Source organism: Coregonus clupeaformis, chromosome 20 (assembly GCF_020615455.1).
Source record: "Coregonus clupeaformis isolate EN_2021a chromosome 20, ASM2061545v1, whole genome shotgun sequence".
Taxonomy (NCBI): domain Eukaryota; kingdom Metazoa; phylum Chordata; class Actinopteri; order Salmoniformes; family Salmonidae; genus Coregonus; species Coregonus clupeaformis.
This window is the reverse complement of record NC_059211.1, coordinates 21,180,255-21,205,741: the sequence shown is the minus strand read 5'-3', so window position 1 is coordinate 21,205,741 and position 25,487 is coordinate 21,180,255. Positions and strand designations below refer to the sequence as shown.

Below are 25,487 nucleotides of genomic sequence, written 5' to 3'. Positions count from 1 at the left end.
ATTTTTATTTTTTATTATTTTTTATTACGTAACACACACAAACAGTACCTTAATGCTACTGTTGATTACTAGTAATTAGCATAAATCAAATATCAGCTACAGTACTTACTGGTTTGCGTTGGAAAGTCTCTGTTAATTCTGCTCAGTGAATCATTATTTTCCCACTGTGTTGATTGTTGGGCCCTAGCCTAACTCCCAGCACCAGAAACGCGATAAGCTTGGTAGTAATTTGCACTTGTGGTTAAATTATTGTGAGTACCAATCCCTGTTAAACGTTGCTTCAATGGTCAAATGATGCATCGGTGAAATTGCCTTATGCCGCTGATATCAGTTTGAATGTCATCAGCCGTGTGAGGGAGATAGTGCTTGTAAAAAGTGTCCACCCTCTTAGCCAATTTTTTGCTTCCTTACAGCCTGGCATTTAAATCCATTCAATTAACATTTACATACATATTCATTAAAGACAGAAAAATTAACTGAAATTCATCCTCCTGCATCAATCCTTGGTATACAGCCATTTTCAAGTCTTGCCATAGATTTTCAAACCGATTTAATTGAAAACTGTAACTAGGCCACTCAGGTACATTCAATGTCGTCTTGGTAAGTAACTCCAGTGTAGATTTGGCCTTTTAGGTTATTGTCCTGCTGAAAGGTGAATTCGTCTCCCAGTGTCTGGTGGAAAGCAGACTGAACCAGGTTTTCCTCTAGGATTTTGGATGTGCTTAGCTCCATTCCGTTTCCTTTTTATCCTTAACGATGACAAGCATACCCATAACATGATGCAGCCACCACTATGTTTGAAAATATGGAGAGTGGTACTCAGTAATGTGTTGTATTGGGTTTGCCCCAAACATAACACTTTGTATTCAGGACAACATTGTATTGCTTTGCCACATTCTTTGCAGTATTACTTTAGCGCAAATAGGATGCATGTTTTAGAATATTTGTATTCTGAACAGGCTTCCTTCTTTTCACTATGTCATTTAGGTTAGTATTGTGGAGTAACTACAATGTTGTTGATCCATCCTCAGTTTTCTCCTATCACAGCCATTTAACTCTGTAACTGGTTTAAAATCACCATTGGCCTCATGGTGAAATCCCTGAGCGGTTTCCTTCCTCTCCATCAACTGAGTTAGGAAGGACGCCTGCATCTTTGTAGTGACTGGGTGTATTGATACACCATCCAAAGTGTAATAACCTCACCATGCTCAAAGAGATGTTCAATGTCTGCCAATAGGTGCCCTTCTTTGAGAAGCATTGGAAAACCTCCCTGGTCTTTGTTGTTGAATCTGCTTGAAATTCACTGCTTGATTGAAGGACCTTACAGATAGTTGTATGTGTGGGGTACAGAGATGCGGTAGTCATGTCAAAAAATCATGTTAAACACCATGATTGCAAACAGAGTTAATCCATGCAATTTATTATCTGACTTGTTAAGCACATTTTTATTCCTGAAGTTATTGAGGCTTTCCATAACAAAGGGGTTGAATACTTATTGACTCAAGACATTTCAGCTTTTCATATATATATATATATATATATATATTTTAACATAATTCCACTTTGACATTATGAGGTATTGTGTGTAGATCAGTGACACAAAATCTACATTTAATCGATTTTAAATTCAGGCTGTACTGTAACACAACAAACTGTGGAAAAGAACAAGGGGTGTGAATACTTTCTGAAGACACTGTAGGCCCACAGAATTATACCTACGGAGGAGCGGCTACTATGAAGGAACTTTGAATGTCTTTGAACTTCAGAGAGTTGGCTTAACGTTGGACCAGAGCTAGCTAGCTAACAAGCTTGTGTGTGCAGAGCGGCACCAGAATTAAAATAAAACAAGTCTTACCTTTTTACAGTTAATAAATCCAATGTGAAGCGTGATAACTATAGTATCCTTAACTAGCATTGAAAAAGTCAAACCATTCTTCTCTAATTAAAAATCTCTCTCCATAATTTCTGAATCACGCTTGTAACGTCAGTAGGATACAATCGATTATGCTTCGGAGGGGGAGGGGCTATAGTAGACTAAGTTTTGGAGGGGGAGGGGCTACAGTAGCCTATGCCGTGGAGGGGGAGGGGCTACAGTAGGCTCAGCTTCGGGGGGCTACAGTAGACTATGCATCGGAGGGGGAGGGGCTATAGTAGACTAAGTTTTGGAGGGGGAGGGGCTACAGTAGACTATGCCGTGGAGGGGGAGGGGCTACAATATACTAAGTTTCGGAGGGGGAGGGGCTACAGTAGACTATGTCACGGAGGGGGGGGGGGCTACAGTAGACTATGCCGTGGAGGGGGAGGGGCTATAGTAGACTAAGTTTCGGAGGGGGAGGGCTACAGTAGTCTCGGCTTCAGAGGGGGAGGGTCTACAGTAGACTATGCTTCGGGGGGCTACAGTAGACTTTGCTTCGGAGGGGGAGGGGCTACAGTAGACTTTGCTTCGGAGGGGGAGGGGCTACAGTAGACTTTGCTTCGGAGGGGGAGGGGCTACAGTAGACTATGCTTCGGGGGGCTACAGTAGACTTTGCTTCGGAGGGGGAGGGGCTACAGTAGACAATGCTTTGGAGGGGGAGGGGCTACAGTAGCCTATGCTTCGGGGGGCTACAGTAGACTTTGCTTCGGAGGGGGAGGGGCTACAGTAGACAATGCTTCGGAGGGGGAGGGGCTACAGTAGACTATGCTTCGGGGGAGGGGCTACAGTAGACTATGTTTCGGGGGGCTACAGTAGACTTTGCTTCGGAGGGGGAGGGGCTACAGTAGACAATGCTTTGGAGGGGGAAGGGCTACAGTAGACTATGCTTCAGAGGGGGAGGGGCTACAGTAGACTATGCTTCAGAGGGGGAGGGGCTACAGTAGACTATGCCGTGGAGGGGGAAGGGCTACAGTAGACTATGCTTCGGAGGGGGAGGGGCTACAGTAGACATTGCTTTGGAGGGGGAAGGGCTACAGTAGACTATGCTTCGGAGGGGGAGGGGCTACAGTAGACATTGCTTTGGAGGGGGAGGGGCTACAGTAGACGATGCTTCGGAGGGGGAGGGGCTACAGTAGACATTGCTTTGGAGGGGGAGGGGCAGGTAGCCTACACTCACACACATTGGCAAAGATGTTGAGCTGGCAGGCAGAGTGAGGGCTTAGCATAGGCGGTGGAAAAAAGGCCAGAACGTAAAATAACATTAGTAGCCCTTTCCTGCAGTCAAATGATCTAGTGGCCTCATGGGTGAAATGTTATTCATATTTTTCATAATTAATAAACATAATTTTTAAAAAGCTGCCTAAAATTCAGTGTTTCTATGTCAAACGGTTTTGTTATATTGCAGTCTTCTGTGATGTGCATATAAAGTGTACTATTGGGATGCAAATTCAAAATTGAATACATTTCAACTCTGTATCTGACATGGTACAGGTGTCTTCTTGTTAAGCCCATAACCATGTGTGGGAAGTGTATACTTTTGTTTCTAAGTAGATTTGTTTAAGACTACCAAGAAACACTCTGTGTGACCCTGATTTAGTCCACTGCAGTAAAAGGTTAACCGGTTCCCATGCTTTTAAAATAACAGTTCAGTTCCGGAACAGTATAGATAACTTAGGTTCCCGGTTCTGATTCTGTTCACTGAACTGGTTCCAACCCCTGGTATTAAAGCAGTTATGCCACTATTAACACAGCAATGCCATTTTAATGATACCTGTTGTCCTGCTTTGTTGATGGTCTGTCTATCAGTCACTAACTGAAAGCAATGTCAAATCAACCACAGTAAGGTACTTTATTTATAGTAATGCAAAAATAACCAAGGTCAGCAATAGCAATTTTCTTTACATTTTGATTCTTATGTAGAACTACACAAGTCGCTAGTCAAAATCCCATCAGAGTAAAACAGATTATTGGATTTCAGTGTTCATATGTCCACTCTGAGTAAGTCATTTGGCTAAAAAAGCATAGTCACATCGTATTGCAGTCCAGGGCAATATCGCTAAGAGTATGCACATAACCTTGTACACTGTACCACAGTGTAACTGTCAATACACTGCATACCCCTTTAGTCCTTAAAGGGGTCAGTACCTTTAGTTACATTGAATGACGATCACATGAAATGTCTGATCCGAAAGCAACCCCTTTCCCCTAGCCCCTACCCTTCAGTGTTCCAGATCTGAAGGAACTGGACAGGTCTAAACAATATGGTCATGGTTCCACCTAGCCTTCCAATAGGCCTTATGACAAGGGTCGACCCTACAGTTAGTTTACATTCAGGCTAATGAAATAATGCTGGTGTGTACGATGCTTTGATCCCTTTGTGTTTGTCATCGATCACATCGTGGAGGGTTCTTAGTTCCGTTTAAGAATACAAGGGTTCTATGATCAGGTAATCCACTATTCAAGCTCTGTCATTGGTATAAAACTTGAGGTAATAATGTATAAGACGGGTGACTCGTTGGACTCAGGATGTGTGTGAGGGGTTATCTATCATATACATTCACCTCTGCTAGCTTGTGCCAGTGTTCGGCACCATAGCATGTACTGTAGAATTTATGCTATTGCTTATACTATGGGGAGAGCCCTGTATTTGCATAACATTCAAAGATTTACATGACCACATATGCATAATGTATACATTACATTTTCCACTATAAGCTCAACATTAATGTAAATCAAACCCAACGATTTACATACAGGGCTCAGGACAAAACAGCATACAATGGCAGTATGTGGCATGACTGTGGCATCATAATCCTTATGGCTGAATCTCAAATCACACCCTATTCCCTTTATAGTGCACTACTTTTGTATACCAGAGCCCTATGCAATATGGGGAATAGGGTCCCATATGAGATCCAGGGGCCTAACACAGCAGCCAGAGAGCCACACAGAGCCTGGGGTCAGACAGGGTCACGTTGGGGGTCATGGGGATGGAGGTAGTAGTGGCACTGGGCCTTTAGTTACAGTGTGTGTTCCCGAGCCCAGTTCTGTGTTCCAGAGCCCTGTTCTGTGTTCCAGAGCCCTGTTCTGTGTTCCAGAGCTCTGTTCTGTGTTTCAGAGCCCTGTTCTGTGTTCCAGAGCCCAGTTCTGTGTTCCAGAGCCCAGTTCTGTGTTTCAGAGCCCAGTTCTGTGTTCCAGAGCCCTGTTCTGTGTTCCAGAGCCCAGTTCTGTGTTCCAGAGCCCTGTTCTGTGTTCCCAGAGCCCAGTTCTGTGTTCCCGAGCCCAGTTCTGTGTTCCAGAGCCCTGTTCTGTGTTCCCGAGCCCAGTTCTGTGTTCCCGAGCCCAGTTCTGTGTTCCAGAGCCCTGTTCTGTGTTCCAGAGCCCTGTTCTGTGTTTCAGAGCCCTGTTATGTGTTCCAGAGCTCTGTTCTGTGTTCCAGAGCCCAGTTCTGTGTTCCAGAGCCCAGTTCTGTGTTTCAGAGCCCAGTTCTGTGTTCCAGAGCCCTGTTCTGTGTTCCAGAGCCCAGTTCTGTGTTTCAGAGCGCTGTTCTGTGTTCCAGAGCCCTGTTCTGTGTTCCAGAGCCCAGTTCTGTGTTCCAGAGCCCAGTTCTGTGTTTCAGAGCGCTGTTCTGTGTTCCAGAGCCCTGTTCTGTGTTCCAGAGCCCAGTTCTGTGTTTCAGAGCGCTGTTCTGTGTTCCAGAGCCCTGTTCTGTGTTCCAATGCCCAGTTCTGTGTTCCAGAGCCCAGTTCTGTGTTTCAGAGCGCTGTTCTGTGTTCCAGAGCCCTGTTCTGTGTTCCAGAGCCCTGTTCTGTGGTAGAGAGGTCATATAGAGAGGTCAAGACAAATGTATCATTTCCTTGGAATACACACGGGACAGCTAAACTACCAATGGTTTGGTTCCAGCTGCATTCACTGGAAGCTCAATGTGTGACTCTCTGTGAGTGAGTAGCAATAAAGTACTACGTCCTCAAGAATTTTGACATTTATGACATCACTGGCTAATCCCTCTCCATCTCATTCTAGGTTCCAGGTTCCTCCAGGGTCCTGTGTGTCCCAGCCTCCTGTCCTCACTGCCCAGGGACGTAGGTTCCTCCAGGGTCCTGTGTGTCCCAGCCTCCTGTCCTCACTGCCCAGGGACGTAGGTTCCTCCAGGGTCCTGTGTGTCCCAGCCTCCTGTCCTCACTGCCCAGGGACGTAGGTTCCTCCAGGGTCCTGTGTGTCCCAGCCTCCTGTCCTCACTGCCCAGGGACGTAGGTTCCTCCAGAGTCCTGTGTGTCCCAGCCTCCTGTCCTCACTGCCCAGGGACGTAGGTTCCTCCAGGGTCCTGTGTGTCCCAGCCTCCTGTCCTCACTGCCCAGGGACGTAGGTTCCTCCAGGGTCCTGTGTGTCCCAGCCTCCTGTCCTCACTGCCCAGGGACGTAGGGCCAGCTAATGGAGCTCCCAGACAGCTGCATGTCCCTGATGAGGGTCTCGATGGGCGTCTTGCCAACCAGGCGCATAAAGAACAGCTGGGAGATGAGGTTAGCTGGCACGGCCCTGAGGGCAGGCAGGCGGAGGAGCAGACGGCCGAAGCGCTGGGGCTGACCCGGATACTGCATCCTCTCGTACTCCATCAGAGCCACCTGGGCCTTCTCCTGCAGAGACTCCACGTGGACGGGGTCTGTCAGCCCGCACGCATCTGAAGAGGACAACAGCGGACACACACACAGACACAGACAGACAGACGTAAGCATGGATTTAACACACACACACACACAGACAGACAGATGTAAGCATGGATTTAAAGTAAATCAGAAGTTCAACAATGGTCAGTGCTATAGTGCAGAACGCAGGCAGGAGAATATAATGACTTGAGATCAATGAGACTGATTGAAAGATTAGTTGTGCTATTGCAGAGGTGTAGGTCAATATTTCTCATATGGACAGAGCTACAATGCTTTAAAAGGCTGTTCATATGAGAAATGTTGACCTACAGACTGACCTTAGAATCTGCATGACTCATTTAGTTTAGATTTAAATACTAGTGGGAGTAAAAGGAACACTCCTTCCAAAGCTGTGAGCCTGGGCCTGTATCCCACTTCCTCCCGTATTATCTCTTTCTAATCTGAGCGTCTTCAGGAAGTATTCACACCCCCTGATTTTTTCCAAATGTTGTTGTTACAAAGTGGGATTAAAATTGATTTAATTGTCATTTCTTGTCAACTATCTACACAAAATACTCTAACGTGGAAGAAAAAATCTGACATTTGGAAAAAAAGAAATCATGACAAATAAAACACTAATATATCTTGATTAGATAAATATTCAAACCCATGCGTCAATACATGTTAGAATCACCTTTTGCAGAGATTACAACTGTGAGTCTTTCTGGGTAAGTCTAAGAGCTTTCCAAATCTGGATTGTGCAACATTTGCTCATTATTCTTTTCAACATTCTTCAAGCTCTGTCAAATTGTTTTTTGATAATCGCTAGACAACCATTTCCAGGTCTTGCCATTGATTTTCAAGCAGATTTAAGTCAAAACTGTATCTCGGCCACTCAGGAACATTCACTGTCTTCTTGGTAAACAACTCAAGTGTAGATTTGGCCTTGTGTTTTAGGTTATTGTCCTGCTAAAAGGTGAATTCATCTCCCAGTGTCTGTATAGGGGTTTTGGTTTGGGCCTTTGAGTGATGACCAACCAGTACACTGACCTGGAGACAAGAGGGAGATGGCCTTGAGGCAGCTGTACTCTGCTGAGTCCACCTGAAGCCGGGTCAGCTTGTCCACCTGGTCCTGGAACACCCTCACCTGGTCCATGAAGGACACCACCCTCTCTGCTGACATGGGCGAGGAGTGGAAGCCGGCGGCGGCCAGCAGAGGAGCCATGTGTAGTGGCAGGGCAGACTGAGCTGCATTCAGGATGAACAGCTCGCTCCAGCTCAGCCTCAGCAGAGCCACCTGCTCAGAGACGGGCAGCTCAGGGAAGTAAGGGATGTTCCTGGCCCACTCGATGGTGCTGAAGAGGAGGCGCGCCGCCAGCTCGCAGATGTTGTCGATGCCCATGACGGAGCCTCCTCCAGCGCCTTGCATCTGCTGCTGCTGGCCGTACTGGGGGGCGTAGCGGCTGCTGGGGTAGGGTTCGGCACGGAGCAGCTGGGAGATGAGCTCAGACACAGGCTGGCCATTGAAGAATTCGCCCCCTACTGGCCCGGCCCCAGTACCGCCTCCTCCGCCGACCAGAGAAGTGGGACTGATGCCTGAGTGGGATGGAGGGATGCGTCCACGCTGGACTGCTGGAGGGAGAGAGAGATGGAGGAGAGGGGGAGAGAAAGGGCTTTGTAGAGATTATAGAGGCTAATATAAAATAGGGGAAGGTTTTGGGGAGGGTTGTTTCACTTTTGTTTTGCTTTGGGGAGGGTTGTTCCACTTTGTTTTGTTGATTTGAGGAGGGGAGTGAATTTTTCCCTGGTTTACATTGAATCTTCTGCAGGTTTTACTAGATCACCATTTCTTCCACCCTAGACACATTTTCTCATCTGCTTGCATGCGCCTCCCCTATATCAAGGTGTTTTGGTACTTCCCTTATGTTTTTCCCCGCCCTAACTTTTACTACACCACCAGGTCAATATAGTCCAGTCTAACTGTCTATCCTGCCCTCTATCCACCATTCAGAGTGACAATAGTGGTAGGTGGATTGTTTGTCCAGATCTATAATATGCTAACTAGCAATCATACCACACATAAAATCATTAAAAGCTGCACACATTTTCAATAAAAGCAGAGAGGCCAGGTGCATCATTGGCCATGAAAGAACAGTGAAGACATGAGACACGCAGCTCAAAAAGCTCCCCTAATGATCTTGTTTAGGGACAATACAACTATCCTACCTAGACTGGCCTTGCAACAAATAATTGCATGATGGTTTTCAAGTGAGTACAAAATTCTACTCTAGGCTGTAAACTGCATTGAAAATGTCATTTGAATAACGGCGCAAAAGCCCTGTAATTTGAATATTTCCTTCCATTCATTTCATTTGGATCAGTTGTGGGTCTACTACAGGTCTAGAGAGACATACTGAGATGTGCTGTCTGTTGCGGATCATCGCGCTCCCAGGGATGTAGCTCAGTTGGTAGAGCATGGCGTTTGCAACGCCAGGGTTGTGGGTTCAATTCCCACGGGGGGCCAGTATGAAAAATAAAATAATGTATGCACTCACTAACTGTAAGTCGCTCTGGATAAGAGCGTCTGCTAAAATGACTAAAATGTAAAAATAAATATTTGTGTGGCATAAACACAACCACTCACAATGTTTTAATCTGATTAGGCTATTTTTTTTAAATTACCCTGTAGGCTACCTGCACATGTTCATCCAAAATATAATTCCAGCAACCAAACTGTGCTGAATGTGGTGTTGAAGCGCCCGAAGTTGGTATGCTTTGCTTATTGGTTGTGGTGCATTGGTGGAACATTTGTTGCATATATTTTATAGATTTGTAAATATAGCATCAAACTGTTGAAAATCGGATTTCCACCTAGCTCAGGGTTTTCTTGCAAGAAGAAAGATGTGCCGACAGAGCTGCAGACGTCTAGCCCAGCGTTTCCCATACTCAGTCCTGGGGGCCCGCTGGGTGCATATTTTGGTTTTTGCCCTAACACTACACAGCTGATTCAAATAATCAACTAATCATCAAGCTTTGATAATTTAAATCGGCTGTGTGGTGTTAGGGCAAAAAACAAACGTGCACCCCTTGGGGTTCCAAGGACCGAGCTTGGGAAACGCTGACCTAGCACCTCTGATCGAGCTTGGGAAACGCTGACCTAGCACCTCTGATCGTAGTGTCTAATGAAACATGCAAGGAGAGTTAGCTCGTCCGTGGTGCTCGGCGAACCCTCAACCTTCTGGCCCGTAGCCTGCATGGCGCATGCTGAAGTGTCAAAGTCGATATCCATATTTATAAACAGGGTAGCTATAGTTACACAATATATACAAAAGTACAGTATGTGGACACCCCTTCAAATGAGTGGATTCGGCTATTTCAGCCACACCAGCTGCTGGCAGGTGTATAAAATCGAGCACACCGCCATGTAATCTCCATAGACAAACATTGGCAGTAGAATGGCCTTACTGAAGAGCTCAGTGACTTTCGACGTGGCACCGTCATAGGATGCCACCTTTCAGTTCGTCAAATTTCTGCCCTGCTAGAGCTGCCCTGGTCAACTGTAAGTGCTGTTATTGTGAAGTGGAAACCTCTAGGAGCAACAACGGCTCAGCCGCGAAGTGGTAGGCCACACAAGCTCACAGAATGGGAATGCCGAGTGCTGAAGCGCGTAGCACGTAAAAATCGTCTGTCCTCGGTTGTAACACTCAGCATTCCTTGGGGGAGGAGGAATAGTGGTCTGGAGCTGTTTTTCATGGTTCGGGCTAGGCCCCTTAGTTCTAGTGAAGGGAAATCTTAACTCTACAGCATACAATGACATTCTAAACATTTCTGTGCTTCCAACTTTGTGGCAACAGTTTGGGAAAGGCCCTTTCCTGTTTCAGCATGACAATGCCCCCGTGCACAAAGCGAGGTCCATACAGAAATGGTTTGTTGAGATCGGTGTGGAAGAACTTGACTGGCCTGCACAGAGCCCTGACCTCAACCCCATCGAACACCTTTGGGATGAATTGGAACGCCGACTGCGAACCAGGCCTAATCGCCCAACATCAGTGCTCGACCTCACCAACGCTCTTGTGGCTGAATGGAAACAAATCCCTGCAGCAATGTTCCAACATCTAGTGGAAAGCCTTCCCAGAAGAGTGGAGGCTGTTATAGCAGCAAAGGGGGGACCAACTCCATATTAATGCTCATGATTTTGGAATGAGATGTTCGACTAGCAGGTGTCCACATACTTTTGGTAATGTAATGTATTTGTGGCTGTAAACACTATTGTGAGGGAGGACGGGGAGGGTGTCCAATGTTTTTTTCAGTACAAGGGGAGGGTCGTGTCAAAATACTTTTATCGTTGGGGAGGGGGAAGTATTTTATTTATTGACACCTCAAGCTGGATCCGTCAACCGGCGAAGGTGATCCAAGCGTTTCCAGGTAATGTGGAAACACTGTGGCCTGGCTGCGTCAGTGCTGTTGTTGGGTCACTCAGACCCCTGCATGAATATCCCTGCTGAATATAGCTCTGGACTGGTGTCAGCTCAAAGCAGAATACATATGACAGCTAGGGTGGCTGGCTCGGTTATTTAACCTTCACACTGCCTGGGAAATGCCACTGGCGCCTAGCCCTGAATGATACGTACTACGTAGTGGAGGTACTTAGAGACTAGGGGTCAAGAATATGTTGGTTAGAGAGAGGGCAAAGAAGGATAGAGCTAAACTGGTTTACAAATACTATGCTACATGAATTAAGTATAAAACATGTTTGCATTTACAGTTGAAGTCGGAAGTTTCCATACACCTTAGCCAAATACATTTAAACTCAGTTTTTCACAATTCCTGACATTTAATCCTAGTAAAAATTCCCTGTCTTAGGTCAGTTAGGATCACCACTTTATTTTAAGAATGTGAAATGTCAGAATAATAGTAAAGAGAATGATATATTTCAGCTTTTATTACTTTCATCACATTCCCAGTGGGTCAGAAGTTTACATTCACTCAATTAGCATTTGGTAGCATTGCCTTTAAATTGTTTAACTTGGGTCAAACGTTTCAGGTAGCCTTCCACAAGCTTCTCACAATAAGTTGGGTGAATTTTGGCCCATTCCTCCTGACAGAGCTGGTGTATCTGAGTCAGGTTTGTTGACCTCCTTGCTCGCACACGCTTTTTCAGTTCTGCCCACAAATGTTCTATAGGATTGAGGTCAGGGCTTTGTGATGGCCACTCCAATACCTTGACTTTGTTGTCCTTAAGCCATTTTGCCACAACTTTGGAAGTATGCTTGGGGTCATTGTCCATTTGGAAGACCATTTGCGACCAAGCTTTAACTTCCTGACTGATGTCTTGAGATGTTGCTTCAATATATCCACATAATTTTCCTTCCTCATGATGCCATCTATTTTGTGAAATGCACCAGTTCCTCCTGCAGCAAAGCACCCCCACAGCATGATGCTGCCAACCCCGTGCTTCACAGTTGGGATGGTGTTCTTCGGCTTGCAAGAAGCCCCCTTTAACCTCTTTACATAACAATGGTCATTATGGCCAAACAGTTCTATTTTTGTTTCATCAGACCAGAGGACATTTCTGCAAAAAGTACGATATTTGTCCCCATGTGCAGTTGCAAACCGTAGTCTGTCTTTTTTATGGCAGTTTTGGAGCAGTGGCTTATTCCTTGCTGAGCGGCCTTTCAGGTTATTTCGATATAGGACTCGTTTTACTGTGGATATAGATACTTTGTACCTGTTTCCTCCAGCATCTCCACAAGGTCCTTTGCTGTTGTTCTGGGATTGATTTGCACTTTTCGCACCAAAGTACGTTCATCTCTAGGAGACAGAACGCGTCTCCTTTCTGAGCGGTATGACAGCTGCGTGGTCCCATAGTGTTTATACTTGCGTACTATTGTTTGTACAGATGAACGCGGTACCTTCAGGTGTTTGGAAATTGCTCCCAAGAATGAACCAGACTTGTGGAGGTCTACAATTGATTTTCCCATGATGTCAAGCAAAGAGGCACTGAGTTTGAAGGTAGGCCTTGAAATACATCCACAGGTACACCTCCAATTGACTCAAATTATGTCAATTAACCTATCAGAAGCTTCTAAAGCCATGACATCATTTTCTGGAATTTTCCAAGCTGTTTAAAGGCACAGTCAACTTAGTGTATGTAAACTTCTGACCCACTGGAATTGTGATACAGTGAATTATAAGTGAAATAATCTGTCTGTAAACAATTGTTGGAAAAATTACTTGTGTCATGCACAAAGTAGATGTCCTAACCGACTTTCCAAAACTATAGTTTGTTAACAAGAAATGTGTGGAGTGGTTGAAAAACGAGTTTTAATGACTCCAACCTAAGTGTATGTAAACTTCCGACTTCAACTGTATATGAAACTCTGAGACAGTTTTCCTCACCCATTAACACCTTACAATAGCTTTAGGGATTTTAAAATTGAGCTTGATGTAGTTTACAGTGTAAATATGTAAATATTTTGGCCAACTGACAGAGTTGTGAAATGTCAGCTCTGTTTATAATGGCAGGGGCATGTTTTTGAAAAAACGATCTTGATGCAGTCAGTTATGATATATGGAACATTTGGATAGGTCTCTGCTTTAGGCATATTCTGACTTGCAGAGATGTTGTGCAATAGGTAAAATAGGACAGTTACCTTCTTTGCGCATACCAACACGGAAGCATTTCTTCAGACGGCAGTATTGGCACTGGTTGCGGTGATGCTGGTCTATCTGGCATTCTCGATTCGACCTGCACAACAGAACATTAGACATAGAACTTAGAACATAGAACATGTTATCATAATGTAATTCTCTCTACAATATTTTTCTCTCTCTCTCTCTCTCTCTCTCTCTCTCTCTCTCTCTCTCTCTCTCTCTCTCTCTCTCTCTCTCCTGATCGGTAGGATAGTCAGTTTTACGAGGGCATGTTTGGCAGCATGAGTGAAGGAGGCTTTGTTGCGAAATAGGAAGCCGATTCTAGATCTAACTTTTGATTGGAGATGCTTAATGTGAGTCTGGAAGGAGAGATTACAGTCTAACCAGACACCTAGGTATTTGTAGTTGTCCACATACTCTAGGTCAGACCCGTCGAGAGTAGTGATTCTAGTCGGGTGGGCGGGTGCAAGCAGCATTCGGTTGAAGAGCATGCATTTAGTTTTACTAGTGTTTAAGAGCAGTTGGAGGCTACGGAAGGAGTGTTGTATGGCGTTGAAGCTCGTTTGGAGGTTTGTTAACACAGTGTCCAATGAAGGGCCAGATGTATACAAAATGGTGTCGTCCGCATAGAGGTGGATCCGAGCATCACCAGCAGCAAGAGCGACATCATTGATATACACAGAAAATAGAGTCGGCCTGAGAATTGAACCCTGTGGCACCCCCATAGAGACTGCCAGAGGTCCAGACAACAGGTCCTCCGATTTGACACATTGAACTCTATCTGAGAAGTAGTTGGTCAACCAGGCGAGGCAGTCATTTGAGAAACCAAGGCTATTTAGTCTGCCAATAAGAATGCGGTGGTTGACAGAGTCTAAAGCCTTGGCCAGGTCGATGAAGATGGCTGCGCAGTACTGTCTTTTATCGATCGCGGTTATAATATCGTTTAGGACCTTGAGTGTGGCTGAGGTGCACCCATGACCAGCTCGGAAACTGGATTGCATAGCAGAGAAGGTACGGTGGGATTCGAAATGGTCGGTGATCTGTTTGTTAACTTGGCTTTCAAATACTTTCGAAAGGCAGGGCAGGATGGATATAGGTCTGTCACAGTTTGGATCTAGAGTGTCACCCCCTTTGAAGAGGGGGATGACCGTGGCAGCTTTCCAATCTCTGGGGATCTCAGACGTTACGAAAGAGAGGTTGAACAGGCTAGTAATAGGGGTTGCGACTATTTCGGCAGCTAATTTTTTTAATGATTGAGTGACAGGTTGCCGCAAAATCGGAATCTCCGCTGCGCTGTGTCAGCACAATGGAAGAGCGTGCCACGGTGTGTGTAGGGGGGCTATGGAAAGCCACTGAGGTGGTTAGGTATGACTCCTTTGGGTTTCCATAAAAAGCGGGGAAAAACACTTCTCATCTTTGGTAGGCTAAGTGAATAATGTGGTATGACTCTGCCTGTAATATTTTATTTTGATTTATAAAGGCAGGGGTCAAGTATACCGTTGAAGCTGTTTCACCCAACTCTGCCTCACGCCCCACCACTCCAGAGTTTAGTTAGCTTCTTAGCCAGCTGTAAAAAACACTAGTGTTATTAGCTTTAGCCTATTTAGCTAGCTCGAACCAGCTAATCTGCCACTGCCATGATGGATATCAGAAATTGGCTCCGCCAAAGTACCCAAACAAAGCCAAAATTAGAAGGAGAGTGATGAGCCATCGAGGCAGCCGCTGGAATTCTCGGTTACTGCAGATGCAGCATTTTGTTTCCCATGTCGAAAGTTCTGTTTTGAGTCCAATGCTAACGCAGACAAGGCTTCACCCAAGCTGGGTATTCTAACTGGAAGAATTCTATTGATGGTACCAGAGGATTTGCTAGGCAGGCATCAAGCAAAGAGCATTTGAAATGCACTGCCGTGTGGGAAGAAAAAGCAAGTTGTAAGTGCTATACTGAGGTGTCAACACTTGTTAATGATGGGCAGCTGGCAAAAAATTGCACGTATGTGTCGGTGATTGTGGACATTACTGAGTTCCTCGTTTCAAACCAGCAACCACTGAGGGGGACATTGGATGTGACAAACGTGTTCAGTCAGCACAGAAGAAGCATGCTACACCCGAGGAAAGCTCAACTAATCCAACTGGCATCTGACGGGGGATCTTACAAGAGGATTTCGGGGAGAGCATCAAGGATGCTGCAACTCTTCTGAAAAGGTAAGAAACAATCTAGCTGGTTGGTTTTTATCAAAATATTGCTTTAGTGTGTAGGGTGCTGTCCATGGTGCTGGTAGAGTGCATGGAGATTTCACGCTATTGAACATGTCACTTCTTGATCAATAGCATTTGAACTTTTATGTTTATTGTGGTATAGCGTGATGTAAGCAGAATTCAATATCATTCCAATGCAAGAACCCAAATGACGCCCCTGGGCCGTAGATGAACATCGTTATGTTTCATCATAGAAATATATTAATTCTATTATGTTATTCTTGGTACACTATTTGTTTTCGTGGTTGTAAATGGAACTGTACGTATTGGAAACGTACCATATGTTGCTGAAGCAGGCCTATAGGCCTATTTGTTTGGCAAGACAGCTGTGCATGGCTGCATCTCGCTGTAGGCTACGTTTTGGTTATTAGGATCTCCATTCGTCTTTCGTTAAATGCGTTGGTTTACTGTTAATGTAACTAGCCTAAATATACAGTGGGGAAAAAAAGTATTTAGTCAGCCACCAATTGTGCAAGTTCTCCCACTTAAAAAGATGAGAGAGGCCTGTAATTGAGAAAAAAAAATCCAGAAAATCACATTGTAGGATTTTTTATGAATTTATTTGCAAATTATGGTGGAAAATAACATTAATAATATTTGGTCACCTACAAACAAGCAAGATTTCTGGCTCTCACAGACCTGTAACTTCTTCTTTAAGAGGCTCCTCTGTCCTCCACTCGTTACCTGTATTAATGGCACCTGTTTGAACTTGTTATCAGTATAAAAGACACCTGTCCACAACCTCAAACAGTCACACTCCAAACTCCACTATGGCCAAGACCAAAGAGCTGTCAAAGGACACCAGAAACAACATTGTAGACCTGCACCAGGCTGGGAAGACTGAATCTGGAATAGGTAAGTAGCTTGGTTTGAAGAAATCAACTGTGGGAGCAATTATTAGGAAATGGAAGACATACAAGACCACTGATAATCTCCCTCGATCTGGGGCTCCACGCAAGATCTCACCCCGTGGGGTCAAAATGATCACAAGAACGGTGAGCAAAAATCCCAGAACCACACAGGGGACCTAGTGAATGACCTGCAGAGAGCTGGGACCAAAGTAACAAAGCCTACCATCAGTAACACACTACGCCGCCAGGGACTCAATTCCTGCAGTGCCAGACGTGTCCCCCCTGCTTAAGCCAGTACATGTCCAGGCCCGTCTGAAGTTTGCTAGAGTGCATTTGGATGATCCAGAAGAGGATTGGGAGAATGTCATATGGTCAGATGAAACCAAAATATAACTTTTTGGTAAAAACTCAACTCGTCGTGTTTGGAGGACAAAGAATGCTGAGTTGCATCCAAAGAACACCATACCTACTGTGAAGCATGGGGGTGGAAACATCATGCTTTGGGGCTGTTTTTCTGCAAAGGGACCAGGACGACTGATCCGTGTAAAGGAAAGAATGAATGGGGCCATGTATCGTGAGATTTTGAGTGAAAACCTCCTTCCATCAGCAAGGGCATTGAAGATGAAACGTGGCTGGGTCTTTCAGCATGACAATGATCCCAAACACACCGCTCGGCAACGAAGCAGTGGCTTCGTAAGAAGCATTTCAATGTCCTGGAGTGGCCTAGCCAGTCTCCAGATCTCAACCCCATAGAAAATCTTTGGAGGGAGTTGAAAGTCTGTGTTGCCCAGCGACAGCCCCAAAACATCACTGCTCTAGAGGAGATCTGCATGGAGGAATGGGCCAAAATACCAGCAACAGTGTGTGAAAACCTTGTGAAGACTTACAGAAAACGTTGACCTGTGTCATTGCCAACAAAGGGTATATAACAAAGTATTGAGAAACTTTTGTTATTGACCAAATACTTATTTTCCACCATAATTTGCAAATAAATTAATTAAAAATCCTACAATGTGATTCTCTGGATTTTTTTTTCTCATTTTGTCTGTCATAGTTGACGTGTACCTATGATGAAAATTACAGGCCTCTCTCATCTTTTTAAGTGGGAGAACTTGCACAATTGGTGGCTGACTAAATACTTTTTTTCCACACTGTATATTGTATATATTACAGTCAATAATCTATTTTACAGCCAGCACTACCACATCACACTCCTGAGGAATACTGTATTTCCCTCACTGTATGAGCTTTTGTTTATTGTTTACTATCTGAGGGCTGTATTCAGTCAAAGCCGCCAAACTGGTTTCAGTGCTGTCAACAAATACTTGTCTTGTGCTGTAAGAATGCATGTTTAGATTCATGGAGCTGGTGGTTGCAGTGTTTACTCTGTTTACAGTGTGAAGGGAAAATAAGCTCAACTGCACATTGTCTCAAACATGCTGCATGAGAAGAATTACGCTTACTTGTTATCCGGTTCGGATTGAATATCGCCTTTTTTTTTTTTACAAATGACTCAAATGACAACGTTCCTATGGTTAACTTTCCCTTCTCTCTGTCCATTGACCTGTTACTGTACAGACTACACAGTAGTTACAATGCTCTCAATCTGTTTCATAAGTTGTGATTCATACAGGACATTCCACCCAGAAGAAAAACCTGAAATGACACACTTTCTCAAGATAATTTTACTTCTGGGTAACCAGGATTATACAGGCCTACACCGCTATATAGGATTACACAGCTATACAGGCCTACACAGCTATCAGACCCGGTGCCAGGATAAAGTGACTAAGGGGGCAGTTGAAATTGGTGAGGAGGCACAATTTATCTAGGTTCTTGCATAGGAATCACACTATATCACAATAAACATAAAGTTAAAATGCCGAGACTCCGAGATCATCGAATGCTTTTGAAGATACTGGTTGGCGCGAAATCTGTAGCCCAATGGTACAATGGCTTTACACAGCAAAACAAGGCTGTTTTGGTAATTCATTAATTACTATCTTTTGGGACATACAGTGCCTTGCAAAAGTATTCATCCCCCTTGGCGTTTTTCCTATTTTGTTGCATTACAACCTGTAATTTAAATGGATTTTTATTTGGATCTCATGTAATGGAGGTACACAAAATAGTCCAAATTGATGAAGTGAAATGCAAAAAATAACTTGTTTAAAACCTTCAGAAGTCACATAATTAGTTAAATAAAGTCCACCTGTGTGCAATCTAAGTGTAAAATGATCTGTCACATGATCTCAGTATATATACACCTGTTCTGAAAGGCCTCAGAGTCTGCAACACCACTAAGCAAGGGGCACCACCAAGCAAGCGACACTATGAAGACCAAGGAGCTCTCCAAACAGGTCAAGGACAAAGTTGTGGAGAAGTACAGATCAGGGTTGGGTTATAAAAAAATATCAGAAACTTTGAACATCCCACGGAGCACCATTAAATCCATTATTAAAAAATGGAAAGAATATGGCACCACAACAAACCTGCCAAGAGAGGGCCGCCCACCAAAACTCACAGACCAGGCAAGGAGGGCATTAATCAGAGAGGCAACAAAGAGACCAAAGATAACCCTGAAGGAGCTGCAAAGCTCCACAGCGGAGATTGGAGTATCTGTCCATAGGACCACTTTAAGCCGTACACTCCACAGAGCTGGGCTTTACGGAAGAGTGGCCAGAAAAAAAGCCCTTGCTTAGAGACAAAAATAAGCAAACACGTTTGGTGTTCGCCAAAAGGCATGTGGGAGACTCCCCAAACATATGGAAGAAGGTACTCTGGTCAGATGAGACTAAAATTGAGCTTTTTGGCCATCAAGGAAAACGCTATGTCTGGCGCAAACCCAACACCACTCATCACTCCGAGAACACCATCCCCACAGTGAAGCATGGTGGTGGCAGCATCATGCTGTGGGGATGTTTTTCATCAGCAGGGACTGGGAAACTGGTCAGAAATGAAGGAACGATGGATGGCGCTAAATACAGGGAAATTCTTGAGGGAAACCTGTTTCAGTCTTCCAGAGATTTGAGACTGGGACGGAGGTTCACCTTCCAGCAGGACAATGACCCTAAGCATACTGCTAAAGCAACACTCAAGTGTTTTAAGGGGAAACATTTAAATGTCTTGGAATGGCCTAGTCAAAGCCCAGACCTCAATCCAATTGAGAATCTGTGGTATGACTTAAAGATTGCTGTACACCAGCGGAACCCATCCAACTTGAAGGAGCTGGAGCAGTTTTGCCTTGAAGAATGGGCAAAAATCCCAGTGGCTAGATGTGCTAAGCAGATAGAGACATACCTCAGGAGACTTGCAGCTGTAATTACTGCAAAAGGTGGCTCTACAAAGTATTGACTTTGGAGGGTGAATAGTTATGCACACGTCTTATTTCTTGTTTGTTTCACAATAAAACATATTTTGCCTCTTCAAAGTGGTAGGCATGTTGTGTAAATCAAATGATACAAACCCTCCAAAAATCAATTTTTAATTCCAGGATGTAAGGCAACAAAATAGGAAAAATGCCAAGGGGGGTGAATACTTTTGCAAGCCACTGTACATCTGAAAATCTCAAAACTAAACCTGAGTTAAAGCTGTAACACAACCTAATACAGTGTGGAATCCCCAAGGGAAATATGATATAAGAAGTTACAGGATCTATATGCATGCTGTGCATACGATTTATACAACGGTTGGGTCTAATCCTGAATGCTGATTGGTTAAAACCGCATTCCAGCCGGTATCCAGTTCAACATTTACCTGCTCTGTCGCAGTCTACCATTGAAACCATTGAAGACTACATGCAGAAAAATTGTGCTATTTGAATTTGAGCAACAGTGGCGGTTGGAGCCTTTTAAGATTGAAAAAAAAGAATGATGAACATGGTCTTATTTCTATTACAGATGACTGTCATTCATATTCCATTCACCCAGCTCAATGTAACAGGGATAGGTTTAGGCTACTGAAACTCGAATTTGCCCTGTACCCATCATGAGGTTGTCATGAGGAGGTCCCACAGCGCTGGAGCCCCTGTTCCATCTTCAACCTGCCCACCTGTGTCCTGCACTGTCTCTCCCCCTTTCTGTCTGTCTGTCTGTCTGTCTGTCTGTCTGTCTGTCTGTCTGTCTGTCTGCAGTGTGTCGTTCTGTACGTTTCTGGCCCATGAGTACCCAGACCAGGTCCACAAGGTAGTGATGATTAACGGAGGAGGTCCCACAGCGCTGGAGCCCAGCCTCTGTTCCATCTTCAACCTGCCCACCTGTGTCCTGCACTGTCTCTCCCCCTGCCTCGCATGGAGCTTCCTCAAGTAAGAAACAGTGTGTGTGCCTTCCCTCCCAGCCAGTGGGGGTCAGTGCCGTTTCATTTTACAGCATATTGGATGACTGTCATTCATATTCCATTCACCCGGCTCAATGCTACATGGTACGTTTCGCTGTATACCCATCATGAGGTTGCTACAACCTAGCCTACAAATAAAAGTTTATAACGTAGGTGCACAGTTCGAGAGATAAATTGGAGTAATTAAGGTGACAGACAGTGGCACATTCAATACCGCCTTGCACACTTTTGCCTGCATCTAACTGATCTGGGGTGTAATCATTAGTCCAAACATAAAATGAGAGTTTCTACTGGGAGAATTCAGTTAGGTCCCTCGCCGTTTCGTTCCGTTTGCTTCCATTTAAGAAACATTTTGCTACAGAATTGGCTAAATGAATACACCCCTGATCACCCGCACACACAGTTCACGTTCATAGCAGCCACATACAGCACCATCACATCTACGCGCTCTCCTCCTCTCACCTTTTTCCTTTCACTTGTGGACTTCAGTGCACAACATAACAGCTGTCTGTGACCAGGCGAAAAAACCTCTCCAAGCCAAACCTCTATACCATAACCGCTATCCGCTATACACAGCCTAAATCGCTGTCGCCACAGAAGGTTACGTCATGGTCAACAAAAGCTACTAGAACTAACGCGTTAGTAAACCCACAATCCAATCCATGTGTACAATCACGCTGTACAGTGTACACAGCAAGCAGTTTAGTAGTTACACCAGCGGGCCCTGGTGGCAATAAATTAATAAAACCGAAAGCTTACCTTGACTTGGAAGAGTCAGCTAGCTAACATAAATATCATTCCTCTGAGTCAGGTTGTTGAGTAAGCTAAATTAGCTGCATTAGCTAGCATAAGTGAAACTTAAACTTAAAAAAATATATACTACGAAATACTCTATATATACAAAAGTATGTGGACACCCCTTCAAATTAGTGGATTCGGCTATTTCAGCCACACCCGTTGCTGACAGGTGTATAAAATCGAGCGCACAGCCATGCAATCTCCATAGACAAACATTGGCAGTAGAATGGCCTTACTAAAGAGCTCAGTGACTTTCAACGTGGCACCATCATAGGATGCCACCTGCCAACAAGTCAGTTCGTAAAATTTCTGCCCCTCTAGAGCTGCTCCAGTCAACTGTAAGTGCTGTTATTGTGAAGTGGAAACGTCTAGGAGCAACAACGGCTCAGCCGCGAAGTGGTAGGCCACACAACTCACAGAACGGGACCGCTGAAGCGCGTAGTGGTGAAAATCATCTGTCCTCGGTTGCAACACTTACTACCGAGTTCCAAACTGCCTCTGGAAGCAACGTCAGCACAAGAACTGTTCATCGTGAGCTTCATGAAATGGGTTTCCGTGGCCGAGCAGCCGCACACAAGCCCAAGATCACCGTGCGCAATGCCAAGCGTCAGCTGGAGTTGTGTAAAGCTCGCCGCCATTGGACTCTGGAGCAGTGGAAACGCGTTCTCTGGAGTGATGAATCACGCTTCACCATCTGGCAGTCTGACGGACTAATCTGGGTTTGGCGGATGCCAGGAGGTCCATACAGAAATTGTTTGTCGAGATCGGTGTGGAGGAACTTGACTGGCCTGCACAGAGCCCTGACCTCAATCCCATCGAACACCTTTGGGATGAATAGGAACGCCGACTGCGAGCCAGGCCTAATCGCCCAACGTCAGTGCCGACCTCACTAATGCTCTTGTGGCTGAAGTCCCCACAGCAATGTTCCAACATATAGTGGAAAGCCTTCCCAGAAGAGTGGAGGCTGTTATAGCAGCAAAGGGGGACCAACTCCGAGCAGGTGTCCACATACTTTTGGTAATTCATAGCTACGTTCACACAGTACAGGTGAGCTGGCCTGGACAAAAAGAAGTGCCCATCAATCTACTCGCTGAGCTTATTTATTTTAGGGAAAGTTATTTACAAAGTAAACATTCAATAGTGAACGTACTAGCAATATGGTGCCTACTGTTGATAGTCTGCAAAAAAAATAAAAATCTTTAGCATTGGTCTTGGCTAGCCTACTGTAGCCAGATCGAGATCAGTATCTCTTTTGGAATGCAATTGTCTTAAAGGGACAGCGTCCTATTTTGAGATGTAAAAAAAAAACATCACAAAATGACATACTTTAGAAACAAAAATGAATGTGATTAAATACAATGTAATTCTAAAGAATAGAACAATAACTTGCATTGCTAAATTATATTAAACCGCTTTTTAATACTTATCACAATAATCACAGTAGCCTATTCATATCTGACTATAGAGAGAAAGCATGCTAACCCAGAGGCCCTACATGACCCCAATCCATTTAAGAACTACACAATGTCCGGGACAGTAGAAATTCTGCTCGGGTCAGTAGATTTTTGGCCAACTGACCCGGTTGGGTTAACGTTGGACCCTGTCATAGCCTACTAATAGGACCCAGAGTTTTACATGACCAGCTCATGCAATCAGGAAAACTCCAGGCCCCAGAAAAGACATGCACAAATTTTGCCACACCACTTTTGAACCAGTGGTGCCACCTCTGCCTACCTGCAGGAGTAGTTGAGGTTCCTTCTGATGCTCCTTTTGAAGAAGCTCTTGCAGCCCTCGCAGGTGAACACGCCGTAGTGTTTACCACTGGACTTGTCCCCACACACCACACAGTCCACCACGCACGCTTTGTCCTCGTCTCCGACCTCCACGTCACTCCCGGCCTGGGGCGAGCCCTCCTCATCCCCACGCAGGTAAGCCTTCTCCCCACCCAGTCCGTTGGTCTCCCCGTTAGGGTTGCCCCATCCCCCGCTCACCATGGCCATATCTGAGCCAAAACAGCCGACACACACGCTCTCTTACACACTCCTGTCCACTCACCAAGTTCTCTACTATTTTCGCTGAAAATCTTCAGCTAAAACACTTTAGTTTCTAATCATACTTAATAAGGTTTTGAGTTAACTTCCAGGAAAGTAATAGAGTTGTGAAAAGTCAAAACAACTGAAACTGCACAAAGTGTTCCAGACTCACTCTGTTGACCTCTTTCCCCTTCTGTCTCTGTGAAATGACCCGGAGGTCCCTCCCACTGCTCTATTTCTCTGCTGTCGCTCAGTTCTCCAACCTCTCAGTGCTCTACTTTTCTCCCCTCTCTCTCTCTCTCTCTCTCTCTCTCTCTCTCTCTCTCTCTCTCTCTCTCTCTCTCTCTCTCTCTCCTCTCTCTCTCTCCTCTCCTCCCTCCCTCCCTCCCTCCCTCTCTCCCTCTCTCTCTCTCTCTCTCTCTCTCTCTCTCTCTCTCTCTCTCTCTCTCTCTCTCTCTCTCTCTCTCTCTCTCTCTCTCTCTCTCTCTCTCTCCCCTCCCTCCCTCTCTCTCTCTCTCTCTCTCTCCCCCTCCCTCTTTCTCTCACCCTCTCACTCACTCACTGACTCACTCACTCACTCACTCACTCACTCTCTCTATCTCTCTCTTGCTCTCTCTCTGTCCCTCCCAGAGAAAAAAAAACACCTCTTCCGTAGGATTACTTTACCCTACTTACAAACTAGTCAGACCAGTTCTGGGCTGTGTGTAGAAAGTGTAATCTATCAGTCTAACAGGCAGCAGCACAGTTTTAGCTCGGCAGTTAGAAACACAGAACTCATTTCTGTCAAGAATGTCTGATACATATGTGCCACAAGCAGATATTAAGAGAATCTTAGAAATGGAATGCTGTCATTCAGTCTTTGGTCTGTTGCTAGGAGACTAAACACCAAAAGAAGAGTATGTTGGGTCCACAGTTTACACATGCTATCACCCTCACAAACTTGTATAAACAGCACTTTTGGTTTCACTAGCTTGGCAGAACTATCATATCCCCCCCAGACAGCCAAAACTCAGAGACGATAGACGAACCCAGAGAACAACCAGACTGAATCTATAGGCAGACTGAATATAATGCAGACTGAATATAATGCAGACTGAATCTATAGGCAGACTGAATCTAACGCAGACTGAATCTATAGGCAGACAATCCATAGGCTTGCTATTTAAAACACAGAAATGATAAACAGCTCCTTCTGGTCGTGCTAGTCTGTGAAAGTTCAAAGTGCAGTGACGTCCCCTTGCTCTGTCTGTTGTGAAGCAGCATCTGCTTCTTGTTCCTCTCTTTGTCCCATAGATGCGTGGCTTCAATAGTTCAAACCAGCAGAACAAACACAGTGAAAACAGAGTTGAGAAAAAAGGAGGGAAAGTCTCTCTATTATCTCTTAAACAGAATGCAAGTTCCTCTTAGTAAGTCTCCTCTCTCTCTCCTCTTATCTCTCTCCTCTTCTCTCTCTCCTCATCTCTTCTCTCTCTCCTCTTCTCTTTTCTCTCTCCTCTTCTCTCTCTCTCTCTCTCTCTCCTCTTCTCTCTCTCTCTCTCCTCTTCTCTCTCTCTCTCCTCTTCTCTCTCTCTCCTCTTATCTTCTCTCTCTCCTCTTCTCTCTCCCCTTCTCTCTCCCCTTCTCTCTCCCTTGTTTTGTCAGTGCTTGTCCATTCAGCAGTAAGGACTTCAGGCCTAAGCCTCTCTGCATTCCCTTTCCTCCTCCTCTCCTCTGGCCCCGGCTTGAATAAATTAGGCAAACCAGCAGAGGAAAAACACGGTCACAGATGATAGCCAAAGCTAGCTGCTGAGGTGGAGCGCAGTCTAACAGCTTCTTCTGCTGCTCTTCTCTCTCTCTCTCTCTCTCTCTCTCTCTCTCTCTCTCTCTCTCTCTCTCTCTCTCTCTCTCTCTCTCTCTCTCTCTCTCTCTCTCTCTCTCTCTCTCTATGCCTCTCTCCCTCTGTCTCTCCCTCCCTCCTTTTGCCTAGTGAGTGAGTAGGAGAGAGAGCATATGTCTGTGTGCT

General features: G+C 45.0%; 2 protein-coding genes across 4 annotated transcripts; one reads left to right on the top strand and one right to left on the bottom strand.

The window, feature by feature from the left end:
- Positions 1-3,747: 3,747 nt before the first annotated feature.
- On the bottom strand, positions 3,748-23,780 carry nr2f6b (nuclear receptor subfamily 2, group F, member 6b). 3 transcript variants are annotated; one of them, XM_041840560.2, is made up of 5 exons: positions 23,658-23,780; positions 23,187-23,454; positions 13,212-13,306; positions 7,609-8,190; positions 3,748-6,593 (listed from the first exon to the last, which is right to left on the bottom strand). In XM_041840560.2, exons 2-5 carry the CDS (start codon positions 23,450-23,452, stop codon positions 6,319-6,321), a joined length of 1,218 nt encoding a protein of 405 aa, XP_041696494.1. In that variant the 5' UTR covers positions 23,453-23,454; positions 23,658-23,780; the 3' UTR covers positions 3,748-6,318. The 3 variants fall into 3 exon arrangements, with proteins under 3 accessions (XP_041696494.1, XP_041696493.1, XP_041696495.1); XM_041840559.2 differs by having other exon boundaries at positions 23,187-23,780; XM_041840561.2 differs by having other exon boundaries at positions 7,609-8,187; positions 23,187-23,780.
- On the top strand, positions 4,695-5,765 carry LOC121534095. Its single transcript, XM_041840562.2, has 3 exons — positions 4,695-4,700; positions 4,936-5,558; positions 5,699-5,765. Exons 1-3 carry the CDS (start codon positions 4,695-4,697, stop codon positions 5,730-5,732), a joined length of 663 nt encoding a protein of 220 aa, XP_041696496.2. The 3' UTR covers positions 5,733-5,765.
- Positions 23,781-25,487: the final 1,707 nt, after the last annotated feature.

Coding starts and splice junctions, on each gene's coding strand:
- LOC121534095 (XM_041840562.2), top strand. Junction 5,559..5,698: donor CTGTTCTGTGTTCCAGAGCC/CTGTTCTGTGTT, acceptor TGTTCCAGAGCC/CTGTTCTGTGTTCCAGAGCC.
- nr2f6b (XM_041840559.2), bottom strand. CDS start 23,452: ATGGCCATGGTGAGCGGGGGATGGGGCAACCCTAACGGGGAGACCAAC. Junction 8,191..13,211: donor TGTTGGTATGCGCAAAGAAG/GTAACTGTCCTA, acceptor CTCTCCCTCCAG/CAGTCCAGCGTGGACGCATC. Junction 6,594..7,608: donor CATCTCCCTCTTGTCTCCAG/GTCAGTGTACTG, acceptor TGTCCTCTTCAG/ATGCGTGCGGGCTGACAGAC.